At 43.1% G+C, this 13,862-nt stretch overlaps 1 protein-coding gene across 15 annotated transcripts in view; it reads left to right on the top strand.

The window, feature by feature from the left end:
* Positions 1-13,862, top strand: part of SVIL (supervillin) — a 122,695-nt gene that overhangs the window by 62,136 nt on the left and 46,697 nt on the right. For 9 of the 15 annotated variants that reach the window (XM_060248197.1, XM_060248196.1, XM_060248195.1 and 6 more), the window contains 8 exons: positions 138-989; positions 1,394-1,564; positions 3,106-3,140; positions 5,437-5,498; positions 6,149-6,288; positions 7,257-7,352; positions 9,849-10,101; positions 12,100-12,673. In XM_060248197.1, the coding sequence (XP_060104180.1) occupies positions 138-989; positions 1,394-1,564; positions 3,106-3,140; positions 5,437-5,498; positions 6,149-6,288; positions 7,257-7,352; positions 9,849-10,101; positions 12,100-12,673 (2,183 nt within the window). The remainder of the gene's footprint in view (positions 1-137; positions 990-1,393; positions 1,565-3,105; positions 3,141-5,436; positions 5,499-6,148; positions 6,289-7,256; positions 7,353-9,848; positions 10,102-12,099; positions 12,674-13,862) is intronic. The other 6 variants (XM_060248208.1, XM_060248207.1, XM_060248210.1 and 3 more) reach the window with 4 other exon arrangements.

The raw sequence follows: 13,862 nt of genomic DNA, 5'->3' as shown, positions 1-13,862 counted from the left end.
ACCTACTTTGTCTCATTGTTTACCGTCATGTGTAAAACAGAGTGTTACTGGATCTTCCCAAGGTTGGTGCATGTTTTTTTTCCTCCCAGCTTAGTTACAGCCGTGCCACATCTTTAATCCGTTTTTCTTTCTTAAAGAGTAAAAGTTAGAGAGAAACTGGTGAAAGAGGAAAGTGCTCGTGGAAGCCCTGAACTTCTTACAGACACTGTGTTTCAGAGAAAGACCCGCCCAGTGCCTGTTAATTTCGTGCCTCTGCAGTCGGAAACGTCTGCTTTCCATAGGGCTGCCAATCAACCACTTAGTTTGATTCGCCAACCAACACATGGCTATATCCAGCCTGCTGGAGTGCCTCATACAGCTAAACTGGTGGTCTCCGACGAACCCAAAAGCAACCCTGCTAGTAGTTTCCCTTTGATGGCAAATACCAAATTCCCAACAGATACTACAATGGATGATGAAAAAAGTGACTTGCATCAGAATTATGGATCATCAAGAATTGCTGTCTGCAGTTTAGAAGCTGACCAGGGAAGACAACCAATTTTGCCATCAGAGATTCGTAGGCAAGGGAAGAGCAAAGAGCGCCACTTCGAAGGAGGTGAATGTCAGAAGCCTCCAGGTGGCAAGCCAAAGTCATTGGAACTTGAGCAGGAGCAGTTTAAGCAGTGGATGCCTGGGCCTCCAGCGAAGACTCGTGAGAATGTTGAAAGGAGCGAAAGAGTGATGTATCTTCAAAGTGCTAAAGCGAAAGTTCGGGAAGAGACTCCATTTAAATATAAACTCCTTACCCGCTCAGTGTCTGATCATACTGGTTCTCCTAAGCTAGAGGTTTTCAGAAGTAAGGAGCATATTGCAAAGAACGCAATGGAGTTTCAGAGCACCGAAACCAAGATCCCGAATGGTGAGATTACCATGGTTGACACAAAAGTCTCTGTTGCCCAACTCCGTAATGCCTTTTTGGAAACTGCCAATGCCAGCAAGAAACCAGAACTGTAGGTGACGTTTCTGATTGCTTTTGTTTTTGTTTTTGGTGTGACGCTTGCACGTCCTTGGCGTGAATGGCACACAAAACTCAACATCAGTTGTGTTCTGCAGCGCTTCAGACACCCAGTTCAACTCTCACTTTAGTGTGGTTTGGAGCTTGAGTTGACCTGAATTCTTTTGTTCATTTGTGCTTCTGCTTGCTAAATGCAAGTTCTGATGTTGGGTAGCTGGAATGGAATGACTTGTACTTTTCTGTGCATGATATTCTAGGAGCATGCAGAGTGATCTATAATAGACTGATTTGATGGGATGCTTATATTTGTCCATCTTTCTTTCTCTCTGTCCCTCCTCTCTCCCTTCTCCCTGTCATCTTTGTTTCCTTTCTCTGCACTTTCTGTGATGTGATTAAAAGTGAATCTCAGTTTGGGATACCAACATCAGGTAGTGATTTGTCTGCCTATGCTGAACAAGAACGAGGGTCACGAAGGCTGAGACGCTATTTTTCTCCTGGGGAAAGTAGAAAGACTTCTGAGAGATTTAGGACTCAACCTATAACTTCTGCAGAGCGAAAAGAAACTGATAGGTAGGCATTTGTATAGCTGAGTACACTGGGTTAGCATTGTTGAGAGAACTAATAAGGAGTGTACTCTAAAGAACTCTCAGTGGCATTTCACAGTCATTCCAAAAGTCTAGTTTCTCCGAGGTCCTGATTTTTTCTTCTTCTTTGTATAGGGTGAATATTTAATGAAAGGCTGACAATTTACATTTTTTGTTTTCAAATAAAAGTGTTTTTTTAAGTTATCAAAACTGCTCACAACTGTAACAGACAAAAATACGCACAAGGCATTTTTTTTTTAAAAAAATTAGAAACTATAAATCAGTGAGAACCATTAATTTGCAGAATCAAGTTTTAATCTTTTTAATGCTTTGTCTGACCATTAGAATAATAGAATCATAGAGTTGGAAGAGACCTCTAGGGTCATCTAGTCCAACCCCCTGCACAATGCAGGAAATTCACAAACACCTCCCCCTAAATTCACAGGACCTTCATTGCTGTCAGATGGCCATCTAGCCTGTTTAAAAACCACCTAGGAAGGAAAGCCCACCACCTCCTGAGAAAGCTTGTTCCACTGAGAAATCGCTCTAACGGTCAGGAAGTTCTTCCTAATGTTGAGCCAGAAACTCTTTTGATTTAATTTCAACCCAATGGTTCTGGTCCTACCTTCCGGGGCCACAGAAAACAATTCCACACCATCCTCTATATATAGCCCTTCAAGTACTTGAAGATGGTGATCATATCACCTCTCAGCCGCCTCCTCTCCAGGCTAAACATCCCCAGCTCCTTCAACCTTTCCTTATAGGACTATGTCTCCAGACCCCTCACCATCTTCGTCGCCCTGCTCTGGACCCGTTCCAGCTTGTCTATATCCTTCTTAAAATGTGGTGCCCAAAACTGAACACAATACTCCAGATGAGGTCTTACCAGAGCAGAGCAAAGCGATACCATCACATCACGTGATCTGGACACTATACTTCTGTTGATACAGCCCAAAATTGCATTTGCCTTTTTAGCCACCGCATCACACTGTTGACTCATGTTCAGCGTATGATCTAAGACCCCTAGATCCTTTTCACACTGCTACTGCTAAGACAAGTCTCCCCCATTCTATAACCATGCATTGGATTTTTCCTACCTAAATGCAGAACTTTACATTTATCCCTGTTAAAATTCATTTTATTGGTTTTAGCCCACTTTTCCAGGCTGTCAAGGTCATCCTGTATCCTGTTTCTGTCTTCTTCTGTGTTTGCACCGCTCCCAATTTAGTATCATCTGCAAATTTAATAAGCATTCCCTCTATTCCTTCATCCAAATAATTAATAAAGATGTTGAACAAAACAGGTCCATTCTCCTTCATGCAACTTTCACTTGGCTGGATTTGCTGGCCTTTCTGCTTTAGAGTTGTAAATGATACAATATTGAAACTTTGGGGGGGAACCCTCTGATTTGCAATCTGTTTACTGTTCCACTTACCTATGGGTTAGGCTTAGGGGTTTGTAAACGTAACTTAAGTCTTTTCCCCCTAACTGATTTGTGTGTTTTTTTCCCTTGCAAAAATTCTATAGGTCTGTATTCAGTCCAGTCATGCCGGCTCCTGAGGGTAAGTGCATTTTTCTCTCCCTATATTCTCTCTGTTATTTTAGATTTTTGTATCAAGTGCTTATTCAAAGAAAGACTTTGACTCTCTGCATGGTATGCTGCTCTCCCCATCACAAACCAAGAGGGAGGATGTGGGTAAGCATAAGCAACATCTGTGAGATTGAAACTAGGCAACAGGCCATGTTGGAAGGTGTTTTGGCCTGCAACTTTCCACTCAGTTGTCAGAATCAGCCTCCAGCAAAACTAAATGTATTTAGGGGGTTCTGCATATGTTTTAAGCATGACAATATGTGAAGAAATGGATTCCGTTTGGACTGCTGCTTGGAAACTAGGCTGAGGGGGTAAGGTAACATAATTGTGTTTAAATCTGAGGTGGTTTAGACAACCTTCCTTTGTTAAATCCATGCACTGTAGTATAATTTCCTGTAATTTATTATGTCAAATGTTAGGTAACACAGGGTTCTAAAAACAGGAGGGTAGGTATCAATAGGGAGACATGGACAGTTGCTTCAGGAGAGCAAATTCATCCTGATGGTTCTGCCCCCCCCCCCACTGGGTGGGACACAATGTATAATAGTTGCATGATCTTGGTAATTTTTATTCATTGTGGGAGCCAGCAAGGCAGGCCTCCTTTTTCATAAAATTTTAGTTTTGGGGGGGTCTTAATGAATCTGCAGGGATTAAATGGCCTTTCTTCTCTTTGAGCTTTTTGTCTGCTAAATGCAAAACCTCTGTTTATACTGGAAATATCTGAGGTATTGTTCTTTGGGACCTTCCTAAATCATCCAAACCATTTCAGTAGGAAGCAAATTGTAATCTTAGAGTTCAGTATACTGCTACCAAAGTAATTTGTGTAATGTGACAAAGGAAAGCGTCAGTTACCAGTGTCCCCGGGGGCTCAGAGAACATCAGTTAACCAGAACAAAGTTTGAGTCTGGTGGCACCATGCCCATGAAAGCTCATACCGTGAATAAAACTTCGTTGGTCTTAAAGGTGCCACTGGACTCAAACTTTGTTCTGATGCTTCAAACCAACATGGCTGCCCACCTGAATCTATCAGCTAACTAGGTATCCAAACTTGTACTTACCCATTTATTACGGTATTTATGCATTTAGGATAAATTTAGAATACTTAGGACAGTGACACCAGACCTTCTGAGGCCAATGCAAACTTATATTGCTGGTAGATGTATGTAACACAAAGATCTAGCAAGGAGTTGTTGGCCAAGCAGGAAGTAGATGTTAAAATGTTCAGTGATGTGTTTATTTCCTTAAATGGTGCCATCTACATGTTATCTAAGAGCCCCGTGGCGCAGAGTGGTAAAGCTGCAGTACTGCAGTTGGAGCCCTCTGCTCATGACCTGAGTTCGATCCCAGCGGAAGCTGGTTCAGGTAGCCGGCTCCAGGTTGACTCAGTCTTTCATCCTTCCGAGGTCGGTAAAATGAGTACCCAGCTTGCTGGGGGGAAAGTGTAGATGACTGGGGAAGGCAATGGCAAACCACCCCGTAAAAAGTCTGCCGTGAGAACGTTGTGAAAGCAACATCACCCCAGAGTCAAAAACGACTGGTGCTTGCACAGGGGACTACCTTTACATGTTATCTATTCCACAGTTGTTAGAAATGGCCCAGATTAGAACTTTCAAATAGATATCATTGATTTAACAGCTTGTAGAATAAATATTCTAACAAGTTCAACATCTAGTATCTCATTTTATTCAAGCCTACTTACTTCTAGCTTTTAAAATCCCTGCCGTTTGGTATTATCTCATAATAAGCTCCATAGATTAGAAAGCAAGATACAAATTGTCTTGATTTGTAAAGCTTGATCCTCTGTATTATGGATGAGTGATGACTACATCATAGAAGTGTGGCAAACCAGTGGTCTTTATGCCTTCTATCTATGTAACTTTATGTGTTTAGTATAAATTCCAGGTGCAGAGTACAAAAAGGGTTCTTTGTTTTTTGTAATCAGGAAGTAGGAAAATTTTCTTTTACGTTATCATTTCTCTTGAAACTGATGGGAAAGGGAAACTCTTTGCCTTCTCCTGAATTGTATTATATAGCACACTGCGGCTAAGATTCTCATTAAAAACTCATGTTTCTGCCATGTCCAGAGCTGAGCAGACCTTCACTTGATTATGTACTTCCTTGCCAGTTGTGTCTCTTACATCGTATTGCGTTTGAAAAAAAACCCCTTCTCCTTGCAACATAAGAATGGTCTCCCAGAGCCTCTCATAAATCTTTCCATTTAAACAAATCAGAAAGTAGTATAATGTTCTATACTTTGTTTTCTGCAGATGAGGAGAAATTGGACGAGCGAGCCAAACTGAGCGTTGCTGCAAAGAGGTTGCTTTTCAGGGTGAGTAGTCACAAGGCGATTGGCCACTTTGAACTTCTGAGTTTAATTCCTGCCTGAAATTTTTGGGCCCCCAACTGTTGTCATGCAAGCACTGAGACATGCTTAACTGTAACACTCTCGGTCTGTTTGGCTTTTCATTAAAAAAAATATACCACACTTCTGTAAACATCAGTAGTGGCTTACAAAAATTAATACCAAAACCACTAAAACAAGCATTACTAAGCAAAACAGCCCGTAACAATTTCCATTTTTGTTACTATCCAAAACTAAACCCCAAATGAAACTGTATTGAGTCCCATTTGGTATTTGGCTACTAAAGGCTTGCCGAATTTTGTAAAAGCAGCGAAAATAGGAAGCCTTGGGTACCTCTTTAGGTGGGTTATTCCATAAGATAAGAACAAGAATGCTAATAGGAGGACACTCAGAGTTAAAGAGATGGTCAATCAAGCAAGAGTTGTCCCAGGTTGTGAAGAATGGCTTTGAAGCTTAAAACCAGCACTTTGAATTGCACCCAGAAACAAATTGGCAACTGACATAATTGCTGTTAAATGGGTAATACTTGGGAACATTCCTATCCCAGCTAGCAGCTGGGCTGCACTATTCTGCAGAAGCTTGAGACCTGTTCATTGTAGGGTCTGGCTTGGTTCTAGGAAATGGAGAAGTCATTTGATGGGAAAGGTCCTCCAAAGCCTCGTGCAAGGAATTCAGCTGTGGAAAGAAGGCTGAGGCGAATGCAGGACAGATCACGTACACAGCCTGTAACCACTGAGGAAGTTGTCATCGCAGCAACGTAAGTCCACTGAATCTGTTGGTTCTGCTATTCCTTTGACTTTTCAAACAGGGAGTGCATTTGATTCCTGGCATTTATGACTTGGTAGTTAGGAAAAGGTTAATTGCAAAGAGAAGAATATGAAGGGCCACACCAACTGGAGGGAAGCAATGAAAAAAAAGATGCCGTAGGAAGAAAGTTTTATTCCAAAATATTAATAACCCCCTGCTCATTTTGCATTAAGCTTCCTTAGTAGGATCTGTGGGATATGACTGGTTTAGTGGGAGCACTGCTGCATTTGTAGTCCACAGATCCCACTGAGGAAGGTTAATGTGAAACGCACTGTGGGGCTATTAGTGTTTTGGAATAAAATTTTCTTCCCACTGAACCATTTCTTTTTCTTTGTTTCACTGTAGAAGCAACTTCTGTGAGAAGTGCATGAGAACTAGGGTGAGGGGACAGCTACAGAGTTGGTTTTGGATTACGGGGAGTATGAAGCAGGGCAAACTGCATGAACTGTAATCTGGAAAAATGTTTATGGAATGATAGATGGAAGATGGTAGAAGAAGAGGTACTTGCCACTTTGGTTGGTAAGGCAAGGGAATCAGATTCTTGCTTTGAGGAACTCTTCCCAGTTAGACTAGGAGAAACCACCTGAACATGTGCATCTTAAAAATAATCCATTCTTAACCTGCATTTTGTGCATCTTGTAATGTTCCAGCAGAGCCAAAGTGGTGCTGCAGACAAGCTTTTTAAAAGCAATAAAAATACAAATATTGATCTAGGTTTATGAGAAACCAGCTGGTCTGCATGCATCTTTTTCTAAAGACAGTTAGGGACATGGCTGTGCCATTTATAAAAGTCTTTTATATCTTTTAATTGGGGGGAAGTACTGTTTGTCTTCTGCAGAACACTGTATGTGTTTCTTAATGCCTCTCTCTTCTCTCTCCTTGTGAACTTTTTCCTTTCCTTGGCTATTTTTTTTAAAGTGAACCTACCCCTGCCTCATGTACTGTGAATACCCACAATGTAGTGGCAAGAATACCTAATCCCACTGTAGTTAAGAGCACTGTACATCCTACAAGGTACTGGGGGAACGCAACTTGCATGTTACAGGGAGCACAAGGGTCATTGCTAGCAAATGCATCTATAACAGCAAGTGCATCGGACAGTTTGGTGGAACATTTAAGGATTTCTTTTAATGTTTGCTATCTTCTGTTTAGCTGATGTATCAATCCACTTATGAGCATTTGAGTTGGTAGCTTTCCAGTTAGGGTTAATGGCTGCTTTCAGTAAGTGCAGTTGTTAAATTCGGAAGAGAAAATTGTTCCAAATTAAAAATCTTGAGCAAAGCCCTCAAACTGAATTGAGTTGTCCTAAGAGCAGATCCAGCACCCTCCTCTTTATCCTTTTGCAGCTTCTAACTTTAGCTTACAGAATTAATGAGAGGATGAGAACTCATACCACCTCTAGGTGGAAGCACAGATCCCCTCCCTCGTTTCTATTACATTTTGCTCTCCCTGATGCCTACAACGAGATGTGAAGGACAGTGTCAGAGAAACATGCTGCTGAGTTCCATAGCATCTTGAAGGCTAATAAAGAACTTTACGTATGCTTTTGCGGACAAGAGCCTGCTTTGTTGGCTGCTGCCTTTAAATGCTAGGAGACTTTGGACAGGAGCCCTTGTTTTCTCTTGCATTTTCTGTGCTGGTTTCCAACTCTCTCACCTGCATATTTCCTGGCCTCCTTTCTCTGTCAAGAACCAATGAGGTTGTCGGCCTCCTGTGGCAGAATGTAGATAGGACTGACAAAACCAAGCCAGAAGTTATGAAGGGCCAAGATCATAAATCATTCTGTGATGTTGCTTGGTTCCAACCTTATTGCTTCTGGCCACTCCTTATAGCATGCTTAGCAGGGCCTTTTTTGTAGAAAAAGCCCAGCAGGAACTCATTTGCATATTAGGCCACACATCCCTGATGCCAAGCCAGCTAGAACTGCGTTCCTTCTGTTCATGTGTTCTGGTGCTTAGTCTCCTAAATGTGAATCTGACACACATCCCTGATGAGGACTTTTCTGTCAGGTGCTCCAGTTTTGTTTTTAGCCCACTGGGGTCCCAGTGAGGAGCCATTTTACCCTTCTTCTTTGGGGGTCCCCCTGTAAAGATACGGAAGGCCCAGAATCAACACAGAGGAGGTAGAGACATGGCAATGCAGGTGAATGGTGTTGCTGTCACTGCTGCGCATATAGCTGGCTGGATCCTTGATGTAGCAAGTAATCCGATGCACACAATGCTCAGGGAAGCCCTCGTGGGTGCTGCTGGCTCCATCACTCATGCTGTTTTTTGCATCAACTGGTCCTTCTGTGCTAAGAGAGGTTATTTGTTTGTGTGTGTGTGTGTGTTCCGGCACTAACGATGGCACATGTTCTCTTGCCCTCCTTAGTTTCTAGGAAACAGCTAAGGGCAGTGAAGGGAAGACAGGATTAGGATGAAAGGCAGCAATCCCCAGTCCTTTTGAGCCTGCAGGCGCACTTGAGATTCTGACACAGCCTGGTGGGTGCAGCAACAAACTGGCTGCTGCAGGAGTGACAAAATGATTGCCACCGTTTAACATCAGTAACCCAGTGCAGATCCTTGTGCTGTGGCAGCCCCTGCAGAGTTTGAGGGGGGGAAACGCAATCTGCACAGCTAATCCAATCTCCATAGGCAATCAGAAGGCTTGCTGGCTTGCTGCCTACCTGGCTCTACCCACTTCCTAAAAACACTTGGCAAGCTCCAGAGAAGGTGTTGGCAGGCACCATGGCATCCATGAGCACCTATTGGGGACCCCTGATAGAAGGGATCTCTAAACCAAGCACCTGATGCCTAGAAGGGGGGCGTTCAGTGCCATTCTCTTATCTAGTGCAGTGTTTAGTGTGCAAGTTGTATGTAAGTGTCCCATGTAACCAGGGGTCGTTTTGTAGAAAAATAGGTGGTGGAGCTCATCCTGGGATTGTTACGCAGCTGCACATACTATTCAATGGACAAGGAGGTGGAACTCTCAGGAGGAGGTGGAACTCTCAGAAAGGTTCAGGAACTCCGCTCCTGTGAGCTGCCACTGAATCTGAGACCTGCATGTAACTCTGCACTGCAACATTGTATTAGAGCCCCAAATAAAGTCTGGGGTGAAATATGCCTGTAGTGACCAGGACAGAGTAGTGAAGTCAGAGAGGCACAGCCCCACAGGGCAGAGGAATCCCTTCGTCCTGAACACCCACCCAGAGCAAATCCATTCCCTACATTTAGGATTTGGCAATTGGGAACCAGAATATCACCGAGTTCAGTCTACTGTACTTGCCTTTGCAAAAGGTATTTACAGACACCGCCACTGCTCTTTTGTGTTGGTTGCTCTTCGCTCAGAATTCACAAAGCTGATGAGAAGCACACATCCAAATTGCTAACGCTTCATGTCTGCTGGCTTTTTCTGCGCTTTTTCTGAAGCGTTCCTGATTTTTCTCCACCTCTAGATGTATTTAAAAAAAAAAAACAGAATGTGCTCACTTCTTATCAACACTAAATACTGATTCCCAATTCTGCTTTTAAGGTTGCAGGCATCGGCGCACCAAAAGACTTTAGCAAAAGATGAAATAAAAGAAGCCAAAGAGGCTCTTGCACAAGAGCAGTCTGGAGAACCAGACTCTTCCACCCTCAGCTTGGCAGAGAAGATGGCCTTATTCAACAAACTCGCTCAGCCAGTTACAAAGGCCATCTCTACAAGGAACAGAGGGGACATTAGGCAAAGGAGGTCAAATATGCGTTACCAGACCCAGCCTGTCACCCTTGGAGAAGTTGAGCAGGTCTGTATGTATACCCTTTTCTAGCAGCCCGGTTCTAACATTGGACTGGTCACAGTCAAATGAGTCATCACTTTCCTTGCTCAGTGTGTGTGATGAATGGCAGAACATGTCCCAGTGAAATCTTTCCAGAAAATGTCTCTTGTAATTCCTAGAACACACATCTTTCTAAATGCACAATCTTGCTGTCAGTACAGAATCTATATTCATGTGTGTGTGTCGGGGGGGTGCACTGTACCCTTCTTAGGGCAAAGAAATGTTTGGTTTTTTACTTTGACAGGTGAAAACCTGAGCCTCTAATTGACATTAATATTTAAGAGGCACTGTGGAGCCCTCAGATGCACTCTTGATCTTTGGATCTCTGTTCCAATCATTTGTTGGTTGCTCTAGGTATGATTTTCAATTTTCTGCTTTGAGCAATCACCAAGCTCTTTCAGTAGTTCAGATAGTAGCCTTAATGGGGAGAAATCTGCCATGCAGAACCGCATTTGTGAACAGAAGGTCCACTGAAATGCCCGTGCTTGGCTCTGTTCAGGCAGGTTTCCCTCAACAGCTGCAGTGCTTAGCTTGAAGTGTGAGGAAGGTTCTTGCCAGAGGGATGTAGGTTGCAGCGTGTGTAGCACTAGAGCCATGGCTCTAAATTCCGTCCCCTGTGTCTTTGGGAAACTGGGTGCTGATCTTGAACACTGTTACAAGAGTGAATCTTTAAAAAAGGTCACCCCAGATGTCCACTTCTTGGCGTGAGCTGGATTATGGCACTGCAGGTTTACATTGCTGGAAACTGTGCTTGTTTTACATTACTGTTTCTTTTATCTTTGAAGCTTATATTGTCCCTCCAAAAGTGAAGTTTTGCATGCTTCTTGTAGAATTATGATTTTCTGGGCTTTCTTTTTAAAGTTATTGAGTAGATAGTGAACATTCCCTGTTAGTTTAGACATCAAGATACAGGAGGGTTCTTTTCCTATTGCAAGTCTTTAGAAAAGCAGTTCATCTGGCGTACAGAACCCCTAGCAATGTAAATAAGGAATATTGGCTGCATTACTCAAAGCTTTAAGTCCTCCTGTATGTATGAGTTGCATCTCTAGAGGTTTTAATCTACCGATTACACAGATCTCTGGTGATGTAGACAGAATGAGTGGCAGGTTCTTTTCCTTCTCTTGCATCTGGTGTCATAACATGTCTGCTGTGAGTGATATGATGTTGCTTCATGATAGCACAGTTCTGGTTGGATGGATATCTTTGTATCAATAAGAGCAAACTGTAGTGTGTTCCGCTGTAACAAACACACTTCCTCAGCAGCTGGTGCGAAAACAAGGCAGTAAGCTCCATAAAGTGTAGCTGAGAGCTTAGAAGTAAACAGAAAACCATTCCTGCAACTGAAATATGAAGGAAATGTGTTAAAAGAATAAGTACATCAATACTACTAAGGGATTATAAAATATTCTGTAGAATGTTGTGGGAAGGCGCTTAGGCAGGAGGAATGAAACCAGTTGCGAAAATGTTCTGGACCACGGTCTGGTATAGCATAGCAACTAAGGTGGAATCCAAGAAGTCACCAATTCAAACCTCATCTCAGCCACAAACTCCTGTGGCCTGAGGTAAGCTGCTCTCGACCTCAGTACCCCATCTGTATAATGGAGCTAACGGGACCTACCTTGGGGAGCTGTTAGGAGTATTTCTGTCACAATGTTGCTGAAGCATTTTGGGCACGGAAAGCACTGTATAAATATTAAATGTGGTTTGTGCCACTGAAAGAATAAAACTTATCTTTCAATATTTTAGTGAGCAGAGTCCAGAAGGGGACTTTGGAAGATATTCATTGTGTATGGGGGGAAGGCGGAATTCACACACTGTGAGGTTTTGTTAGTTATATGACGCTTGACCCTTGTTGGGTTTCCCTGTCTTATTGTTCTTAAGGGTATTTGGCAAAACAATTGCTGCTTATTAAGTCGGCTCTCATGAATTGCCAATTTCTGTTTCTCCATATGTTGTTCGGCACAGGTACAAAATGACAGTGGAAAGCTTACTCCTTTGTCTCCCACTGTTGTAACAACGGTCTCCACCATGTTACCCCCCTGGTCGTCAGTATACACAAAGGATCTGCACGTGAAGGGAGTGGGGGAAGAAACGGCTAGCGAGGTGAACCACACCAATTTGAGATACCAGTCGCCAGTAGAAAATGTGGATACTTCGTTAAAAAATATCCTGAAAACGGAACAGTGGCAGGCTTCAGTGGCAGTGAGAGAGAGCAGTTGCCAGTCAAAGGAGCGTGAAGAGGCAGAGCCCAAGGGATTTATAGAACGTGAAGAGAACGGCATGAAAGCTCACAGTTCCTTTGAGGAAGAGCTCCCACATCCTGCCTCTAATAAAACAGAGGACTACAACAAAGAGACAAAATACGCATTCCCACGAAAAAGCAGCATGGAATTGTTCAGCCCACAACCTCTTTGTCAGCCTGCGGAACAAAAGGAATTTGTCGCTGATATCCTGGAGGGTAAACAAGAAGTCAGAGGCCAGTCCTTTGAAGAAACGATGGAGTTGGAGGGGGTAATGACTCGATCAACCCTGCTGAGAGGTAAGCAGCTTCATGGGGTCCTGGCTACATAGCCGATTAATCAATCGTATGAATTTTAATCACTGGAAGGATTAAATCTGCATACATTTTACATATGAATGGAAGGAAGTTGTGAAGGAAAACTATCCATTGATTGATGCATGCAGATGCTAGCAGGCCCCTGTCTGAGGGAAAGAGGAGGAATGTCTCCTACACAATGATGTCTGCTGGTCAGTCACGGCTTTTGTAAGTACTTGTAATAATGCATACCTTGTTTTAGTACTTGTATATACTGTATTTCTCTTATTTCATGGAACCCAGCATACATAAGGTTCCCAAAAGGTCTCCCATGCAGGGATGGGCAGATCCAGACCAGCTTGGCTTCATGCATCTTCCAACTATTGGGGGGCGGGGCATCAAGTTGCAGCCAACTTATGGTGACTCCATAGGGTTTTCAAGACCAGAAGCACTCAGAGGTGGTTCGCCATTGCTTGCATAGCTAACCTTAGACTTTCTCGGTGGCATCCCATCCAAGTACTGACCAGAGCTGACCATACTTAGCTTCTAAGATCTGACAAGATCAGGCTAACCTACACCAGGGCTAATAGTCTATGGCTAGTAATAAGTAATAAGTAAAAAGCAAATTTTCTTTATAAAACTAAATAAAATCCCCCCCATTTAATCAAGGGCACCTATTTTATCATTCAAAAGGAATGTTGAAAGTGGAGGAATCCGCACCCAACTCTCAGGTCTTCTGGGTTCAGCTCTGTGGGGCCTTTTGACTCATGTCTTCTGATCCATACAGAGCAGTGCTTCATCCTGTGCTGGCACATGCAGCTGACAGGGACTTACACAGTGGCAATGGGGGCTGTGAATGTTGCACAGCTGCTTTCCGGCTGCAAGAGTACTATTATTCTGGGGCAGTGGGAGGTCTGCCTTTTCCTGTGATTTTTCTGTGCTGATTTGTTGTGGTTCCACACTACTGTCTGAGAGCCTGCATGGTATACTGGTTTAAGGTACTGAAACAGGAATGGAAAGACATGATTTCGGATCCTTGCTCTGCCATGCTCACTGCGTGACACTGGACAAATTTTGCTCCCTCTTAGCCTAGCCTCCCACAGAGTCATTGTAAGGACAAAATGGGGAGGGGAGAACTATGAGCAGCCTGGATTAAGTGTGGGATAAAAACGTCACAGGTAAAAACTATAGT

The sequence above is a fragment of the Heteronotia binoei genome, chromosome 10 (assembly GCF_032191835.1).
Source record: "Heteronotia binoei isolate CCM8104 ecotype False Entrance Well chromosome 10, APGP_CSIRO_Hbin_v1, whole genome shotgun sequence".
Lineage (NCBI taxonomy): Eukaryota > Metazoa > Chordata > Lepidosauria > Squamata > Gekkonidae > Heteronotia > Heteronotia binoei.
The sequence above is the reverse complement of the archived record's forward strand: the minus strand, read 5'-3'. Positions and strand labels throughout refer to the sequence as shown.